Raw genomic sequence first — 14,276 nt, 5'->3', positions numbered from 1 at the left:
GTAGCCATTAAGTGCACGAATATAACGCAAATCGCATGCAAATGTATGCAAACTTTGCATTAATTTGTATACTTTGGAGTTGAAAGCAGCACTGAAATCCTGAGAGCTCAAAACTAATGTTTTTAGATTAAACTAAAAGTAATGCTCTTTTAAGGTATCGCTTTCTTGATGCTTGCCAGGGCTCACTCAACTGCTGAAAGTTTGACACTCTTCCCTACCCCCCATGATGATTTCAATGCCTGATTCCATCTTACGCCTGGTCCCGCCCCGCTCAGTCTGACGTCACGTGACATCGTATTTGCATACTACCTGGGACTGGGTGTGATGCTCCCCTTTTCTGTGTCTTCTCATTGGGGGCGCTGGAGAACCAGCCCTCTTCTGGGTACACCAATCCGTGGTCCCTCGGACATGCAAAACCAGGCGGGGGGTGGAGTGGGGGTGGGGTTTTGGGTTGGATCGCTAAGCATATTAACCAATTATCCTCTGGGAAGGGATGATCAAGCCGAGGATTGGTCGGGAGGAGAGGCCTGGGAATCCGTAGGCCAATGAGAGCTCTGGGTTGAAGGGGCCGGTCTCTGCCTCGTAGGACAGATAAGCAGCCGCAACGGGGGTTGGGGGCTGTGTGGGGCTCGCTGTGGGGCCGAGGCGGGCGGGCGGGCGGGCTGGCAATGGCGGGGGCCGCAGCGGGCGGCAGAGGCGGAGGTGCCTGGGGGCCGGGGCGCGGAGGGTCGGGAGGACTCCGGCGGGGCTGCTCTCCCCCTGCCCCCGCCGGCTCCCCCCGGGCTGGGCTGCAGCCGCTCAGGGCCACGGTCCCCTTCCAGCTGCAGCAGCCGCACCAGCGCCGGGACGGGGGTGGCCGCGCAGGTGAGCTGGGCCTGGAGCGGGTGCCGGGGGAGGAGCCGTTGGGGGAGGGGGGCGCGTGGTGGGGGGAGGGGTGTGGGAAGAAGTGTGAGGGAATAGTGGACAGGGGCGAGGGGGGAGAAAAGAGGTCGCGCAGAGTCTGAGAGGGCGGCGGGAGCGAGAGCGAGGAGTCGCGAACTCGGGGTGCACCGCCGGGACAGGGTGCAGGGTGTTGGGGCCGGGAGCTGAGGGGAGGGACCTGGCAGATGGAGGCTGGCTTTGGGGGCGTAACCGAAAAGTGGCAGAAGTGTCGTGTGGGGGTGAGTGGAAGGTGCCGGGGGAGCAGCGAGGCGTGAGGAAGGAGTGAGTGGCGCCTGCTGGGGGCGCCCTGTGCAGGGTGGGCGCTGGGCGTCTGCACGCGGAGGGGGAAGGGCATGGAGGAGCGTCCTTTTGGAGCCATGTGTTGCTTCTACTTGAGTTTGGCCCCATCATCCGGCTCTACAGCCGTGGCGTTCCTTTCCTCCCCACTTCTCGTGCGCTTCCCTTTATGCCACCTCCTGGGGCTGATTCCATCTGAGTCGCTGGAGTAAGCTAGTTTTACGGCTTCGGCTACAGTAAAAACGCTCCGCGCCTATTCCCTAAATTCCTCTCGTCCCAGAAGTTGTATGTCCTCAGATCACAGACCTGCTTCATATGGCTGCCTCATCCCACCCATCGTGTGTGTGTGTGTGTGTGTGTGTGTGTGTGTGTGTGTGTGTGTGTGAAAGAGAGAGAGGGAGAGACCTGGGCAGCCCCGTTCCTCCCTCCCCCTCCCCCCGCCTTTTCCTCCTCTCCCCACGAAGGCCGTTTTGTCCTGGGCATTGTCAGCCAACGTGGCGGTGGGGTGAGGGCTACAATCAAGTACACTGTGGCAAATACCCCACTTTCTGAGCAGCACTGAACCGGTGTCTTAATAGCAGCTTGGTGTTGGTGTGGGGAAACTAGCGGGGAGTAAGCTTACCTGACTTTCACACTCAAGCTGTGATGCCCCCCCCCCCCCCCCAAATGCAGGCAGTTAGGAATAGGAAAAGGCACCTACTTGCATGAAGAAGTTGGCAATAAGTTGAAAGTGAGGCTTGCATTTGATTCACACCATATGTGAAAAGATCATTGCACACTTCCAAAGCCTCAGAGTCTACCAAATGTACAAAAGTCATGGTCTCTGCCATCTAACAGCTAATGACATTCTCTAACCAGAGTTTCTTGAGCTTAGTTCCTACACATCCCCCTCCTGAAAGCATAGCTGCTACACTGCCTTCTAGGTCAGCATGAGATTAAGAGGGTCTCGGAAGTAGAAAGCCAAGTCTATCCGGACCTCATTGTGAATGTTAGCATTGCATCTTGGAATGCAGAAACTTGGTCAAATCTGGTAGCAAGATGGTGACCAACTAGTAAAAGTATGCCTAGAATCTGGTGGTGTAGAGCAAAGCAATGCTCAGACAAACTCATGCCTATCATGAGCTGTAAAGTAAACCACAAGACTACAAACCTGTTGGTTCTGTTTAGGCTTCCTCGGAGGCCAGGGAACTTAGTATAACAGCAAGCACCAGAACCTTAGTCACTTTTAGTAGAAATCAATAGAAAGCCTGCCTGTGTACTAGCTAGGTATTGATTAGCAGTAATATTTTAAGAGCAGTTATTCTGTGTCTACCATAGCATTTATATTACAAAGACAAACACTGGCGAGTGCTGTGGAGAGGAGATGAGTTTAGGTTTGGATGACTGGGTTCTTTACATGACCTGTTCCTTTTGTAGGGCCAGGGCCTCTAAAACACTGGTAAAAACATAGGAAACTAGAGTTGTGCATTGTCAGATTATTCAGGACAAGGTGGGTGGTCTTTTGCATAAGGACTGGGCTGATGGATTATTTCTTCACCTATTGATATCCCAGCGGCATTAATAAAGTGCTTACTTGGTGTGTAGTAGGATTATCTAGGTTTTCAGTGAGGCAGGAGAGAGGAAAGATAGAAGAGGGGAAGGTGGCCTGAGTCTGATGACTCCTTTGTGGCCAGACGTGAAGGGAATGCACCTGGCCTTTGGCTTGGGAGCACATCAGGTCTTTTGCACGTTAACTTTAACCTTTATGTGTGTTCAGATTGTTTCCATTCTTTGTCCTTGAGAAGTGGGAGAAGTGGTTTTCTGTAGGCCATATGTGCTAGAAGGAAACATCTTGCAGTCATAAACCCTTAAGAGAATGGCTTTGGGTACCAGAATGCCTGGGTTTTGAATCCAGGTTCTGCTACTTGCTTAGCTATGTGGTTTAGAGGGAGTTACTTAACTGTTGTGCCTCAATTTCCTCATCTGCAAAAATGTGAATAATACTATCAACATCATGGGAATCATATGAGGTAATAGGTACAAAGTGCTTAAAACAGTGCTTGTCCCATAGAAGGTGCTATAAAAGAGTTTGCTGCTACTTATATTGTTGTTATTCTTTCCACCTAGCCAAGGTGAGAGCACTGTTGGCCAGAGCCCCATTGCCTTTTCAGGCTTCACAGAGCAAACCCATATTGGTCTGAAACCAGTACTGCAGGTTTCAGGATTTCAGGGCCTCCCTTTGCACTTTCATTCCCTCATCTCTTAAAATGAGCTTTTTAAAACGGGGCTCTGAAACCCAACTGTAAAAAGGCAGGTGAGCTGGGGCTGGGTTTCAGGGACAATTAAGTGTCGTCACTGTTTCTGTTTCCCATCTCAGAGTGATGTGGTGCTCAGCACTGTGCAGTTATCTCTCCACCACACACCCTGTTCTGTTCCTGACAAGATGTATTAGACCTTGTAAAGAAAAGTTAGGATGTAAAGAGCAGGATTTACCTTCTGTGACCATTCATTCATAAGGGATGTCTTCATAAAGTAAGGAATGGCTTCATTTTATGAGCCTGGGCTAGGGTTGTGGAAGGCAGAAGAGAGTAGAGGGAAAAATAACGATCAACTCTAAGAAAGCTAAGAGCCACTAGTGGGTAATAGAAACCCAGGATAAATTTCTTACTGAAATTCCTCCTTTAATTAAATTATCATTTGTGTCTTATGTCTCTTGGAAGCTGTTAAGTTTATGTTCTTCCAGGACCAATGATGTTGGACAAATGGTACTAAGAGGTAAAATTGTTTTGGGTTCCAGTCTTCTTATCCTGTTAAGTGTCTCTGTCTCCATATCCTTAGAATGAAGCTAATGTTTAATCCAGCCTTGCAAACTCTTCTCCAGTGGACTAGCCCCACTGGAGCCAGGTGGGTGCTGGGGAAGCCAAATGCTGCCTCTGTACCTCCTCTGCCCACCAGACCTTCTTAAACCAGAGGTTGGCAATTAGGGCCTGCAGACTAAATCCAGGTCTCTGCCTGTTTTTGTAAAAAATGCTTTACAGAATACAGTCATGCTCCTTCATTTAGGTATTGTCTGTGGCTGCTTTTGCACAACAATGACAGAGTTGAGTAGTTGTGATATAGACCATTTGGCCTGCAAGACAAAAATATTTACTACTACTTGGCACTTAATAGAAAAAGTGAGCCTATCTTTGTCTTAAACAGTGTTCCTGACCATTATTCCTACATAAAGATCAGTTTCAAATGTGTGCAGTACCCACCTCCTCAGAGAATCTTACAGAGGTAAAGAAAACTTAACAAGCCTGTGTCCCCACACATATTTTAGGGGTAAAAGCAAAGGGGTTATCAGCTTCCAGTCCTCAGTCTTTGTGGAAGATCAGCACATGTGAATCCAGGCTGCCCACCCCCACCGTTTTCAGGTGACATACGTTCAATAGACATAAACTGGATTTACATGAAAGCTTAACTGTTAGGCAAATGTGTGCCCCCTTCCCACTTACCCGCCTTGCAAACCTAACAACTCACAACTGCAGTGAGCACATTTTAAAATCAGATGGAAATTACTTCAAGCTTATCTCCTGTTTTGGATTTTTCTTGTTACCTTTTATTTTTCTGAACAGATCATTGTGAGCTGGCAGTAGTCACAGCTGCCCTACAATACTGGCTTCCCCACAGGGACATAGGAAGGGTTTATTTTAAAGGTTTTCCAAGATGGCCGTTTCAATGAATATAAGGCAGCATTGTTATCAGCAATGCTATTGGTAATTATTAAACTTTTTTCCTTGCAATGCTTTGAAAACTTAGTTCTTGGGGGATGGGTGCTTAGATAGTGTGGAACCACGTAAAGGAGGTTGCTTATGGGAGACCCTGGGAGGAAGCCCTCATCAAACCATGGTCCTTTTGGACCCTGATGCCAGAAACAGCCTGGAGATTAGAATAGAATGCAACTTTTCTATGCCAAAGACCCATCTTGCTATAATGAAGCTTGGGGGTGCAGTTTCTTTACCTCTTTTAAGAGCTGTAATTATTCTTTAAAACCCTGTAGTGAGGTAGCTTCTGTTTGGGAAGTATTAACCACCAGGCACTTCCCAGCCTGACACTGCTAACTTGCTTTTGACAGTTTTGCTGGTACCAGGCACCTGGTCAGCAAAATGCACTGCTGAAATATCTGACTCTTAAATGTTACCAGCAAGGGCATTCTTAAAATTGGGGGCCACAGTGCCTAACTGCTTTATCCTAAAGGACTGGGTCCATGTATTCTTCAGTATTTTGGATAGCAAATTATGTACATACTAGAGGCCTGGTGCATGAAATTCGTGCACAGGTGCGGTCCCTAGGCCTGGCCAGCAATTGAAGCGCGAGCGTCTGGCATGGAAGGGTAGGTCCCAGCTGACCTCTGGGCCCTGGGCAGCACTTGGGCCCCTGCTCGCACCTGTCTTGGCCTGGTGCCACCTGCTTACCTGCTCCGCAGTCCCGCTCTCCTTGGGGCTGGCAGCGCCTCCACTGCCATCTGCTGCCAGCACTGTGTCGCCAAGGTCCACCATGTTCTGTGCTGCCCCCTGGTGGTCAGCACACATCATAGTGAGCGGTTGAACTCTGGGTCTCTCGGTCAAACAACTGCCCGAGGGGACAATTTGCATATTAGGCTTTTATTATATAGGATGGGAAGTTCTCCACTTATGTAATGTAGAACTAGGATATTTCAGCCATTTGAGGTCTGTGGAGGAGGGGTGAAAACAACAGTGGGTGTGGTAAGAAGACATCATTCTCTCTGGTTCCAGATATAGATAGATCTCCAGAACATTTAAAGTAGGATTGCAAGATGAGTATTGCGAAAGTGGTTAGTGGGCTTTAGTAGCCAGAGAACACTTACTCTGCATTTTCTGCTAGTTTAAATTGAATAGTATGATGGGCACCAAGGCCACACTATCCCTTGATTTTAATGGAAATGTTAGAAATTGAGCTTCCTTCTCTGGATTCTTACAGCTCTCAGGGAGAGCCTTTGTGCCAAAGGATTCAACTTTAGGGTGAGACATGTTCCAGGGCCAGGTCTGGTTTTGAGTACTTATGGACACTATATATCAAACTAGAGGCCTGGTGAAGGAATTCGTGCACCGGTGGCGTCCCTCAGCCTGGCCTGCACTCTCTCGCAATCCAGGACCCCTTGGGGGATGTCGGATAGCCAGTTTCGGCCCAATCTAGACAGGAGGGAGCTCAATCCCCACAGGCCCAATCCAGACAAGAGGAGCCCAATCCTGTGCGTTGAGCATCTGTCCCCTAGTGGTCAGTGTGCGTCATAGCAACCGGTCATTTGGTTGCTTAGGCTTTTATATATAGAGATGCTATTTGACACTAGCTCACATGCTTTACTAGACTTACCTGGGCTTACTCTTACTCCACAGGCAGTTTGGAGCCCTTTTAAGGGGCTGTAAGGGAAAATCTTTGTGTTTCCTTCCCAGTTCAGAGCCAAGGTGGGTGACCACCAGCAAGTTAGTTTAGTGAGAGTGGACAATCTCTTCAGGGGTGAATGAGTTTTACTCCCCTCTGAGGTGAATAGAAGAGGACGCAGGGAAGAGTGGGAGTAGAGGAAAGATGAGTGGGAAAGCTGATAACTTTCTCCCTCTGCCTGAATTGAATCTTCACAGAGGGCTCCCATTATTTGGTTTGCAGGGTTATGAATTAACCAAACATTAGCCAGATCTATTCACATTGTTAGGTCAAAAACAAATGCTGATCTCGGAGAGAAAAGAATTTTGGATTATATTTGAATTTATAAATTATCTGTGCTCCAGTTCCTCTCCAGTCGTGGGGAACTTGGGAAGGGGCTGTTGGTGGGAATAGCTGTATGGTGGGAAGTTCTGTACAACTAGCTGTTCATACTCAGGCCTCCAGCTCCTGGTCCCCACCAAACCTGGTTTTGAAAACTGGCACTTTGCTTTCTCCTCCACACTGTTGCTCGGGTCACTACAAAGCTGAATGCCCAGCTTGGAGTCATTTAAATGTTTATCCTCAGGCTTGAATAAGCCTCAATTGACTTTTGCTGTGTGGGAGCACCACAGCCAATCAAGGGTAGCGTTAACAGACTTAAAAGAATGCTATCAAAGTATTTCATAATAGGAAAACTTTTAACTCCAGCCCCTGGGGAACCTGGAGCTGCAGTCGGGGCTGTGTACAGACATTTACCCTGCCCTGCTCACGAGCCACAGACAGCTGACACTGGGGGTGGATAGAGTGCCGTGGCTCAGCCCTGCCTGCACGTTAGCAGTTTTCCAGCTCCCTAATAAAAGGGGTGGAGGCTGGAGGAGGCCTGGGAAGACTCCTCAGGAGTTTTGGTTGATCTGAAGCAGCAGGCCTGTGATTGGGGTGGGGGATTCCTCTCAGGGGTGACTGAGTATGCCTTAGAGAATGCACAGTGTTTGGCAGTGCAGAGTTGTAAGTTTGGGATGGCTCCTCTTTGACCTTGTGCTCCTATTTTGTGAGTGGTGGGTGGTTTTTGGAGCGGGGACTACGTTAACAAGTATAGTCTAGTCTACTACTAGTTCTGCCACCTGAATAACCTATCATCTGATCCTAAATGGAAACATGCAGGAGAGTCTTGAGGTCTAACCTCCTTGAGAGGCAAAGGTAGCATTAAATATACAATTCTAAAAGCAAATTACTGACACGTCCACAAATATAAATTCAAGCTGGAGGTCACATAGGTCAAGGAATACCGTATTGAATATTAGGTAGGCTTAATTAGAGAATTACTAGGGTTTGAGTAGGCTTTTTTTTTTTTTTTATTGGACATCATATTCTCTCTAGGGTTTAAGTTTTTATTTTCTCCTCCTTTTCCTTTCAGAAGTGGCATTGATGTGGCCTTGTCTGATCAGCTGTATTCCTTAACTTTCTCTAATCACTTTAGTCCTTTCTGCCTCATGCTAGAAATTGTGTGCCTGCCTTTTTAAAAGGTAGGCACCTCATGTTTCAAGTTCAAGTGCAATGGAACTCACCCTGCAGCTTGAACAGATTTGAGTGTTTTTGCAGAGGGAGGGTGAGGGCAGATGGGGAGTGCCGTGCTCAATAAATACTTGTTGGATTGAGTTGCTGGAAAGGCAACAGGGGTGGGGAGAGTGAGCCACACTTCCCCCAGGCTCACTTGAAGTGGTTTTTCCCACTTCTGGTCCCCATACACTATGCCCCTTTATAACACCTCTCCTCAGCTCCTTATAAGCTCCCAACCCCCAAGTGTTAGTCTTCTCTCTCTCTCTCTCTCTAAATCACTGTTCTCCTATTCATCCTGGTCATTGGGCTTGAAGCCCAGCTGGTGGCAAAGATGTGGCATTTCCATGGATGTCATTGCTAGGCCTGTAGACTCTCTTCCCCACGTACTTAAAGCCAGGGGGTGACTTGGGGAGTTAGTTACCAGGTTGATCCATGGAAACAGCCAATGTTCAGGATTTTGTAAAAAAGCCACTACCTGGCTTTAGGCTTAGATGTGGATGTGGGTGAGAGGCCAGGGAGCAGAGTTGTCTGTTGGCTCCTAGGGTGGCTGCAGAGGTGTGAGCAGGCTGGAAGCCCCCTCTCCCGGGCCAGGTGCCATCCTGTGATACAAGGCACTGCTGTTCCTCCTTTTCTTCCCTAGCCATGAGGGCAAATGCTGGAGAGAGATGCTCATCATCATCCCCCAACCCCTGGGCACGAACACTGTCATCCAGGGAGTCTGTGTTCCCCTGCCTTTAAAGTTGTCAACCACGGGCCTGGTGGCGCAGTCAAAATGGTCTAAACCTGCTCACCGGGGGGTAACTGAAAAGAGTGAAAATGTGATTGGGAAGAAACAAAAGCAGCTTCTCTTCACCTCCTCTTCCCGCTCCTCTTCCCCACACGCTGCCTCCCCTTTAAGGGTTTTCTGTGCTCTGTGCATGTTTGATCGCCCACACAGCGTTGAGAGAACCACCGTTGATAACACGTGCGCTCCCTGCCCCACACCTGCAAGCTGGCTGAAAACCTGCCGCATGGCCCCTGTTTGGGACTGTCTTTGTAATTCATGCCCATCAGATATGACATACGCAGTGGGGTGGAGGGTGGAGTAGCGTTTGGCATGACAGAGGGGATGCAACCAGAGAGCTCTCACAGAATTACGTAGTCTGGATTCAGAGATTGGGGAGAGGAGGGTGATATGAGTCACATCCATGAGGTATGTGCACATCTTTATGCTGAGAGCAGCACCTAGACTGTTCCTGATTAGAGTCGAAATCCTGGGTAGCTCTGTGTTCACAGAAGACTAAAACAGGTGCCTTGTGGAAAGGAAGAGTTTGTGAATCCCAACTCTGGTAGGCCCCCAAATCTATATTTTCAGGGAACTAGAGAGTATAGATTGTTAGTGTTGACAATGTGTACCATTTGCTTAGCTCTTTGTTGCTCATGCTCGATACTCTGGAATGTTCTCATTCATTCACACGACAATCCTGCAGGTGCAGGTGGCATTTAGTTGTTTTTGCAGATAAGGAAACTGAGGCCCAGAAAGGAAGTGACTTGCCCACCATGTGACTAAGAAAGCCCTCTTGCTCCTGATCCCAGGGCTCTTCCTACATAGTCTGGACAGCCTGTTATAAATTTCCTCCCCAGCTGGCATGCTCTGCTGTCTGCCCAGCACATGCCCAGTCTTGGTTTCCCTTCTACGTGTGTACCTGTATTCCAGAAGCAAAAAGTCATTGGGAAGGAAAATGGGCTGCAGAGAAGTTTGTTTGTCCCTTTTAACACCCCATAAGTGACTACCTACTTGGTGTGGCTAATTGGAAGGTGGTGATTATTACATTACGTGTGTGATATGGTGGTGGCTTTTGAGTGTTTCCGACTGGTTGGAGATATGCAATTTCCATGTTGAATCAGAAGCTAACCAGAGACAGGTAGGGCCCAGGAGGCAGGCAGGGTTTTCATGCCTCTAAGGCAGTGGTTCTCAACCTTTCTAATGCCGCGACCCTTTAATACAGTTCCTCATGTTGTGGTGACCCCCAACCATGAAATTATTTTCGTTGCTACTTCATACCTGTAATTTTGCTACTGTTAGGAATCGTAATGTAAATATCTGTGTTTTCCGATGGTCTTAGGCGACCCTGCTAGCGGTTCTCAACCTGTGGGTCACGACCCACAGGTTGAGAACCGCTGCTGTAAATTTACATTACGATTCATAACAGTAGCAAAATTACAGGTATGAAGTAGCAACGAAAATAATTTTATGGTTGGGGGTCACCACAACATGAGAAATGGTATTAAAGAGTCGCGGCATTAGAAAGGTTGAGAACCACTGCTCTAAGGGGTCATGATCATTGTTCCAGAGCTTGGGGTCACATGGAGATGTTCTTAAGATGGCGCTTATAGAAAAGGGTATCTTTCTTATCTGTGACTATATGGAACCCATAAAAACAACTGGGAATAAATGTGGGTGGCGCATTCCTGTGGTTGAGGGTAGGTGCAGGTGACATTCCCTCATGGTGACTTAGTCCTCTGTGCAGGAAAACCCTGGTGCAAACCTTCCCCCAGCGCCCCTGCCGTACTCCGCCTAAGCAGGTCTCCCTCCCCTAGCTTTAGGTTAACCGGACTGGAGTCGTTGTGATACTTGACAGGGCCTTTCTGAGACAAGCATGTGCCCCGTAAGGGGAATAGCGGGGAGCTGAATTCAGGAGAAAGTCCATCTAGGGGCCTGGTATCATGGAGAATTGCCTGGCCTGCTTCATAGAGGTTACCTAACCCTCCCAACAGGGTTACAGGCAGTCTTGCCTCTTTACTTCTCTTCTTACAAAACCAGATTCTGTGTAGAATTCTTGAATGTTCTAATAACTATATGCTTATGTGGAACCTTTCTTTCCCAGTTACTTCCCAACTTTATAAAATAAAATCCCATTGTAAACAAATATTACAAATATTATTTTGTATAATAAAGCTATTTCCATGGTTTATATAAATGCCTTGTGGTTGTTTTTTTGTGGTTTTTGTTGTTTAAAGAAAAAGATAAGACTAACCAACTATCTTCTGTAACAAGTACTTTTTCTGGTCTCCGTCCACTTACTAGTTCATCTCTAAACCAGAACACTTGAGAGCTCGCTGCTTGCATTGGAGGGAGGGAGACGGACAGAGCTGTGGAAGCATTAAGGCCCCTTTTGCTTTCTCTTCATCTTGAACCTACGACCCCCTGATACTTCCTTGTTGTTTTCCAATAAAACACCACACAGAGCCCCAACAAAGGATGGCATGTGTTTATCTGAATGTGTGTATCTCGGGTGTAAGTGTGTGTTGAGTGTGAATGTAGAAGAGTTTGTATGTATGTGAGAAAAAGTACACGTGAAAGAAAGCAAATGATAAAGCAAGTGGGGCAAATATTTAATAGTAGGCGGATCTGGGTAAAGGTTATATGGGTGTTCTGTGTGCTATTCTTGTTCTTGCATCTATAAGTTTGAAATCATTTCCAAGTAAAAAGTTTAAAAAATGAATATATGCTAGACCAGTTTGTACCCTGGGAGAAGTTTTCTTCTAACATCCTCATACCATCTCCTGTTCTTCCCATTTAACAGACGGAAATCAATGACTCATCTAAGTTCATGTAGCACATTGGGGCAGAGGCAGATTTGGGCCCACGTATTGACAGTTACCGTAGGTCACCTCTCAGGAGATTTAATCTTTTTCTTAATACTCAGGCTGAACAAGGTTGGGTGCCTGTGTGTCTGAGCCCAATCCATTCCCCACATTGACCCAGCAGAGGGATCGGCAGGGTTACAGCAGTCTGCTGAAACTCACTGAGCATATTCAGGGTGTCCAGGACCTTCTAGGAGAAAACTGCTTTCTTATTCTAAGAAACACTCATTGTGCTCTTCACTCTACTTTTTAAATAAAATACATGAAATCAAAAGGCCCTCTTGCACAGAGCCACGGAGTATACCACTTCACATTTTTATAATAAGGTTCTGAGGGGGAAAAGAGTTGAATTTGGTTTAGAAAGCGATGCCAGGTTATGGGCCTAAGCCAGATAACTTTCTCAGCTGTGTACCAGTCGGTTTGTTGTACCAACTGCCTCCTGAATGTACAGGAACCTGAGAGACGGCATCTGTATGGTTTATTACAGAATGCCTTACCAAGTGGCCAGGAGTTACAGCTTCAAACACAAAGGGAGGTTTCACTCTTAGTCAATGAACCCTTCCACATACTACCTGGCCTACGGAGGGGTGGGGTCTGGTGGTTACTGCTAAGCAGAAGGAGTTAGAGGTTCAGACACTGATCTTTATTTCCCGCCCCTCTACTCTGACACCAAACCACATTGTATACATCCATCTGTGCTCCATGAAGGCACTTGAATTATTCCTGACATTTTTTACTTACTGATATTTCCCCTAGTTTTCCCGAAGTGGGGTAAGTAAATGCGTCCTACGTAGAAAAAAAACAGGTTTTAAAAAGTCTCTAGCTTTAGTGTGTGTCCTTTATCTGAAATGTCTCCCTGCAGCTACCCTAGAGCCGTGAGACTGTGGTTAAGTTGGCATCAAAGGGTTTTTTTCATGGGCTCCAGCCAGTTATGTAAAATAGACCCTTGAGCATTTACTATATTATTACCCAGCTTACATACTTAGATTGTTGCTTTTAGGCAGTTACTAGGTTATATCTGCTCCCCACTATTCTCTGATTCTTCTTGGCTCTGTCTGCCCCAAATCAGTGCTGGGTGGATGGGCATCCAGAATGAGGGCATGATGCAAAAGACAACCACCCATTGGATTGTCTGCAGCTTGGAAGCCTGTGCTGGAGCAGCTGCGCGGATGGCCAAGACTGCCGGCTTGGCTTGGAAGGGACCGGGACGACCGAGCCTTTTCCTGTCCGTTCTTAGAGACATGGGTAGGACGCTTCGGTAATTAACATTCCAAACTGTTTCCCTTTTGCTTCAGGGATAAGACTTCTGAGAGAAAATGGCATTACTGTTAAGCAGCGCATGACTTAAGAACCAGATACAGAGCCTATCTTTTACAGGGAAGATGGTGTCACTTCCCTTCAGTGCCTGGAAGCACATGTGGTGAGGTGAGCGGACAAGCATCCTTCTGCTGTGCAGTCATCGGTGGTCAGGCATCTGCTGATATTGGGTTAGATTTTCCCAGTGTCAGACCTTTCAAGGCTCTTTCTGAAGAGGCCATCTCATCGTGCTTTTCAGGCTAGGGTTACCCTGGAGGCTCTGCACAGCCTTTGAGCCTCCCTTAGGAGGTCTGAGCAGCTGGCAAGACCAGGGCGTCAGAGCAAAGGCTGACCTGGAAGGTCGCCCAGCACACTTTGGGGGTTTGCCACCTGTAGACACAGTCTGGGAGTTTGCCACTGAGTTGAGGTCAGGCTGGGTCAGTTCCAGAATGTCCAAGGCGAGGTAGGGAATCGCTAGATGGGGTGTTGTGGTCTCGGGTATCTCCTCTCTGAAGCTGGGCACACAGAGTAGAACTTGAGTAAGGAGATGGAGATAACCAGAGAAGACTTTGTACAGGTGGGACTCTGGCCCACATAAGCTTTTCAAGGCTGTGAGGGTTGAGCAGAATGACTAATAGGATTTTAGACCCTGAAGGCAAAGCAAATTCTGTGACTGTACCTTCCTGGCCCTGAGGAACATAACTGAGCAATTGCTCCCTACAGCCCTGCTCCCTGCTGCCCCGCCCCAGCAAAGTGAACCAGGGATAAAAGCAGAGGTCCTGGCAGATTCCAAACTAATGAGGTGTAGCAAGTGAGCAAACCTGCCCTCTGAGCGCTCATGTCTACGGGGTGTTTACTCCAGCTCATCCAGTCATGTGACCAGACCTGCTTGTGGTTTGCCATAGGTAAATTGAGTGCTATTTATAATTTTCTGCTTGGGGTAGGTGGGGGGAGAGATCATCTGGGAGCCCACAACACAGCTGTCTGATCAGCCTAGGTAAGGCAAGTCTCCCTTTGACTTTGTGCCTTTTTTCTCTCTTTAACCTATTTTGCCCCAGATAGTAACATGAACTCTGAGCTTTCAATTTAGCTGATTTGGTCAAGAAGCCTCTCTTATTCACCCTTTAATAGTTGGGGGAATTCTAGAACTAGTGGAGCCTCAGACTGTTCTGATG

General features: G+C 47.7%; 1 protein-coding gene across 1 annotated transcript in view; it reads left to right on the top strand.

Annotated features, from left to right (window-relative positions):
• The first annotated feature begins 644 nt into the window (after positions 1 to 644).
• Positions 645 to 14,276, top strand: part of FAM117A (family with sequence similarity 117 member A) — a 40,241-nt gene continuing 26,609 nt past the window's right edge. The window contains exon 1 of the mRNA XM_079797652.1: positions 645 to 864. Within this exon, the coding sequence (XP_079653778.1) occupies positions 669 to 864 (196 nt within the window). The 5' untranslated portion in view covers positions 645 to 668. The remainder of the gene's footprint in view (positions 865 to 14,276) is intronic.

Source organism: Cnephaeus nilssonii (genome assembly GCF_951640355.1).
Source record: "Cnephaeus nilssonii genome assembly, chromosome: 19".
Taxonomy (NCBI): domain Eukaryota; kingdom Metazoa; phylum Chordata; class Mammalia; order Chiroptera; family Vespertilionidae; genus Cnephaeus; species Cnephaeus nilssonii.
This window is presented reverse-complemented; position numbering and strand designations above follow the sequence as displayed.